Source organism: Astyanax mexicanus, chromosome 20 (genome assembly GCF_023375975.1).
Source record: "Astyanax mexicanus isolate ESR-SI-001 chromosome 20, AstMex3_surface, whole genome shotgun sequence".
Classification (NCBI taxonomy): Eukaryota; Metazoa; Chordata; class Actinopteri; order Characiformes; family Acestrorhamphidae; genus Astyanax; species Astyanax mexicanus.
Window position 1 is genome coordinate 7,716,732 of NC_064427.1, and position 4,885 is coordinate 7,721,616.

Consider the following 4,885-nt stretch of genomic DNA (forward strand, 5'->3'; position numbering starts at 1 on the left):
CGGTCCCTAAGAGCTCCGGAGTGACAGATCTAAATGATTACCGGCCAGTAGCCCTCACTCCGATAGTCACAAAGTGCTATGAACAACTGGTTCAGACGCACATCAAAGCCACCATCAACATCACTGTGGATCCACACCAGTACGCATACAGAGAGAATTGTTCCACAGAGGATGCCATTTCCTCCTTGGTCCACACTGCCCTCACCCACCTAAAGCAGAAGGATTCCTATGTCCGTATGCTCTTTGTGGACTTCACATCTGCTTTCAATACCATAATAACTATAATAATAATAATAATAATAACTATAATAATAATAACTATGTGCAATGAATGTGCATTGTGTCAGACCCTCACCTGCCTAAGTGCTGTCTGTCTTGTTGGAAACAAAAAATGTAGGCGAGACCTGACCCAGGATCTGAGCTTTCTTGGACAGGTCATCTTGGCCAGCAGGTGAAACAACTCCATTTATGGCTTTGTGGACACCACATACGTATTATTTTTGTGCAGAGGCCATTGACTCTTGGACTGCTGTTTGATTGATGGCCCAAGATGCCTTCAAAAACAATCAAAGCATGAATTTAAATGCTTTGCTATGTGAGAGCTCTGTTTGAATACAGTTGGTTTAGTATGGCTCACATGTATTCTGTTTTGTAGAATGCACCCATTTTGAGAGAAAACTCAATATAAACCTAAAATTGAGCACGCTTCACTTTTGCAGTTCCATTCTTTCTAGAGTACTATTCCTATGCCATGGTCATTGGCATCAATGGCACGTATGAATTGTTTATTCGTATCTTTGAAAATATTATTTCCATGTATATGTTCCTTGAAGTTTTAAATGTCTGCTCCTAAGTATCAGACCCTTTAACTAGAGCCCTACATTCATTTTAAACTTAAGTGATCCATGAGCTTTCTTGTCAAAACACAGATATTCTCTTTTATCACATAGGAAATAGTTTACATAACATAGTGATATAAAGAGAGACTTCATCTGAATGAAATGATTTTTCCAAACTTGGATGGTATATGAATTACACTGAACATGGCTTTGCAGAGGGTGAGATGCAGTGTATGAAAAATAGGAAGAAAAAAAGGTCAGGGTACAGGGGTACTTATTTTTTACTCAGCTGGTAAATGAGTACACTCTGTATTGTAAGCAAATGACAACATAAGACATTATAAATAGTTTATGCTGCTCGTTTTCAATATATGTTTAAAACAATCTACATATGAGCTGCAAGCATTGAGATTTTCACTTAATGGAATGACTACATCATTTTCCTTACACCACCCTCACTAAAACACTCTCCCTCTAATATAATCTCCCCATTCAAATCTCTTTATAAACTGTTATACAAATTATTGCTGCACTACATTTACCTGTGCATTCTAGTTTATTGCACCCATACATAAAAACACTCTCACTGTTATTCACACTAAATTACTTATTACTGTATTATTATTATTATTATTATTATTATTATTATTATTATTATAGATGATGGACATATTACATATTATGAATGATTTCCAACTGTTGAGTTAATGGAATGAAAATGTATTTTTTTAATGAAAAAAGCAAAATAATTATTCTTTTCAGTTTATTTATTTATACTTTCAAACCCTAAAGCATTTTAACATGTAGTTATAAGGAAGTATTTTTTTTCTAATGAAGATTATTTATGAGAATGACTAATAAACAAAACAAAATTACACATAAAAATTCAATATACATGTCAGTACAGTACATTATGAAAATACTGTTTGAAATTAGAAGGTCAGTGAGGTCATCAGTGTATAACATTAAGGCTTTATTACTGGGGAATCTCATCCCCTTTCACATCTATATTAATCATATACACAAAAAAGTATTTCGTAATTACAGTCTGAAACATTCAATAATGTACAAAGATTTTAAGCCTTATTTATGACACTGTGCTGAATGTGGTCTGTGACTAGTCTAACTGTATTTACTGAAACCAGTCTGACATTAAATTAAAAATGATCTGGGAGCAAATTAAATGTTGAAGATGAGGATTCAAATATCCGACAAGATACAATAAATTTAACTGATGCTCTAAACCATGGATAGAATATTGCATACATCAGTGGATTCAACGATGAGTTTATGCATACTAACCATCCAAACACAGTCCACGCTATTGAGGCAGTTGTGAAGCTTTCAATGGACAGAGAACATATATAAACTGGAATCCAGCAAGAAAGATAAACAAAAATCACGAGTCCCAGTGTTTTTGCTGCTTTGATTTCAGAAGAATTTGAAGAGCTGTGTTTCTTTAAGGCAAGTCTTACAGCTCTGACAGCTTTAGCTTGACGTTTTGCAGCATTAAAAATGATTGAATACAGGATTACTATGACAAAACAAGGAGCTAGAAATGACACAACCAGATCAACAATTATCCAGGAATATTTTAAAATCACTACACACTCTCCATAACAACTGGTGATTATTTGAGATTGAAGTAGATGGTCATTAAAATAAAAATATATTATGATATACAACAGGGAAAAACACCAGCTTAGAACTATGAACAGAGATGTTTTACTAATTGTGATTCTAGTGGGATAATGCAGAGGATCACTAACAGCAATGTATCGATCAACTGCAATTAAAATCAGATTATAGAGAGATGCTGCTATTGAACAGTTGGTGATGATTTCAGAGACAGAACATGCTGTGTCTCCAAAATACCAACAGGAGTCTCTCAGTTGTGTTATTTTCACAGGCATACCAAATATTCCCACGAGAAGATCTGCTGCAGCCAGAGAGAGGATGAGCAGGTTGGTTGGAGTGTGGAGCTGCTTGAAGTGAGAGATGGAGATAATCACCAACAAGTTCAAAATCACAGTACCCACAGATATACATGAGAGAAAAATGAACAAAAATATATATGCAGGGTCTGATCGGACCTGCTTTCTGCAGGATGCATTGTTTCCAGGAAAGCAGTATTGAACTGTGAAGTTTTGAGAGTATAATTTATCCATTATAAAGAGATGCAGGTTTATCAGATGAATCTGGATCTGCTGTGTCGTCCAGTGATGATGAACTGACAGACAGGGCTGTGTTTCCACTTCTCTTTATACCCATGTTTGAATCCTCCCACTTCAATATGAGTGGCTAAAGTGCCCCAAGTGCAACATGAGTGGCTAAAGTGCCCCTAAAGCTCAACATTACATCATTGTTGCAGCAGAACTCAGGCCTGTTTTAGTCTATGGTTAATGTCATAATTAATGATTTAGCAATCAATTTTGAATTAAATGTAAAATGATGCCTGCTTTACAAGTGAATGTGATAAACTGCATGAGTAAAACACCAGTCAAACTCACCATGTGCTTTTGTATCTCAAACACTTTCCTGCAGTGGAAGGCCAGCACCAATGGCCTTGCCAATACATCTGCCTGGTAGACATTCAGTGGTCATGTGCCTACAAAGTTAATTTAGTCATCGATTACTAGTGTTTATCATCAGCTTTGCCATCAAGCTGCCGGTGCTTAGAGGGAGCAAAATTGGCTCTGCTCCCTTTGGGGTGGGTAGATGGCGCTTTCTCCCCATCACACTTAAGGTGGCGCTGGGCGGCACGAGGTGTCTGCGAGCTTATGAATCAGAAACCTTGCCACTGTGCTTTCCTCCAAGCGCGCTAGCTGCTCAGGCAATGATTCATCAGCAGCAACTCGAAAAAAGGGGTGATTGACTTCACACGTGTCGGAGGAGGTATGTGTTCGTTCGCATCCTCCGAATGTCACGGGCATCACCGGTGATGGGGACGCACAAAGGGGTGGGACAGTTGGATATCCAAATTGGGAGAAAATGAGGAAAAATCTGAAAAAAAAAAAAAGTGTTTATCACAGAGTTCAGACGAAATGTGATGAGATTGCATCCTTGTACTTTTTGCATGTTTCAGATTATTAAAGAAATTTAAAAAGTAGTCAAAGACAACACAAGTAAACACAAAAGCAGTTTTATAATAAATATTAATTATTAGGGAGAAGAAAATATTTAAAGGTACGTGGTGTAGTAGTTAACATGCAGGAGGCATGAGGCACCTCTGGAACAGAGGTGGAAGGTGGTACTAGAGCTGGCACTGGGGGAGCAGGCACTGCTTGTCCTGGCATTGTAGCTGGGGTCTTCTTTTTTCTTTTATTTGGTCCTTAGCTGGCGATCTGCTGCAGGCGATTCCGTAGCCAATACGCTGCTGTAGGTGCCGATGGTTCCCGAACTTTACTCACAACGCTCTTCCATTCCTTCCGGTTCATTGCTACTGCCTTTGCTTAAGTTAGACTCAGGCGTTGATTCTGCAGATCTTCTTCTATCTGCTTTATCCAAGTCTTCTTTGGCGCAGATTTCTGGATTTTCCAGGTGTCGGGCCTGTCTCTCCAAAGCAGATGGTGTGGTAGCTGGAACTTGCTCATCCTACACACATGCCCGAACCACCGAAGGTGACGTTGTTAGATCATCTCTTCAATGGTCGGTTGCTCAAGACACCTTGATCGAATTATGTCGTTGGTAAGATGGACCCGGAGGGAGACTTTAATAATTTGTCTGAGGCATTGCATTTGGAAGGCCTCCAGCTTGTTTGTGTCTGTCTTCAGTAGAGTTCATGCTTCAGATCCGTAGAGGAGGATTGGCAGAATGAGTGCCCGGAAGAGGCGGATCTTTGTCGCTGTCACAATGTTATCTTTCTTCCAGAGACACCACCTGAGCGAGGCAAATGCTGCAGTTGCCTGCCCAATTCTGGCCTGGATGTCAGCTGAAGAGGTCACTTTCTTCTCTTGGACGAGAGATCCAAGATATTTAAAGAGTTTCACTTGCTCAATCTGTTCTCCGTCAAGGTGTAAGTGGGCAGGTGATCCATCCGTCGTCAG

At 39.0% G+C, this 4,885-nt stretch overlaps 1 protein-coding gene across 1 annotated transcript; it reads right to left on the reverse strand.

Moving 5' to 3' along the window:
• Positions 1-1,796: 1,796 nt before the first annotated feature.
• Positions 1,797-3,056, reverse strand: LOC111195098 (trace amine-associated receptor 6-like). Its single transcript, XM_049469026.1, has one exon. The coding sequence runs from the start codon at positions 3,005-3,007 to the stop codon at positions 1,997-1,999; it is 1,011 nt and encodes a 336-aa protein (XP_049324983.1). The 5' UTR covers positions 3,008-3,056; the 3' UTR covers positions 1,797-1,996.
• Positions 3,057-4,885: the final 1,829 nt, after the last annotated feature.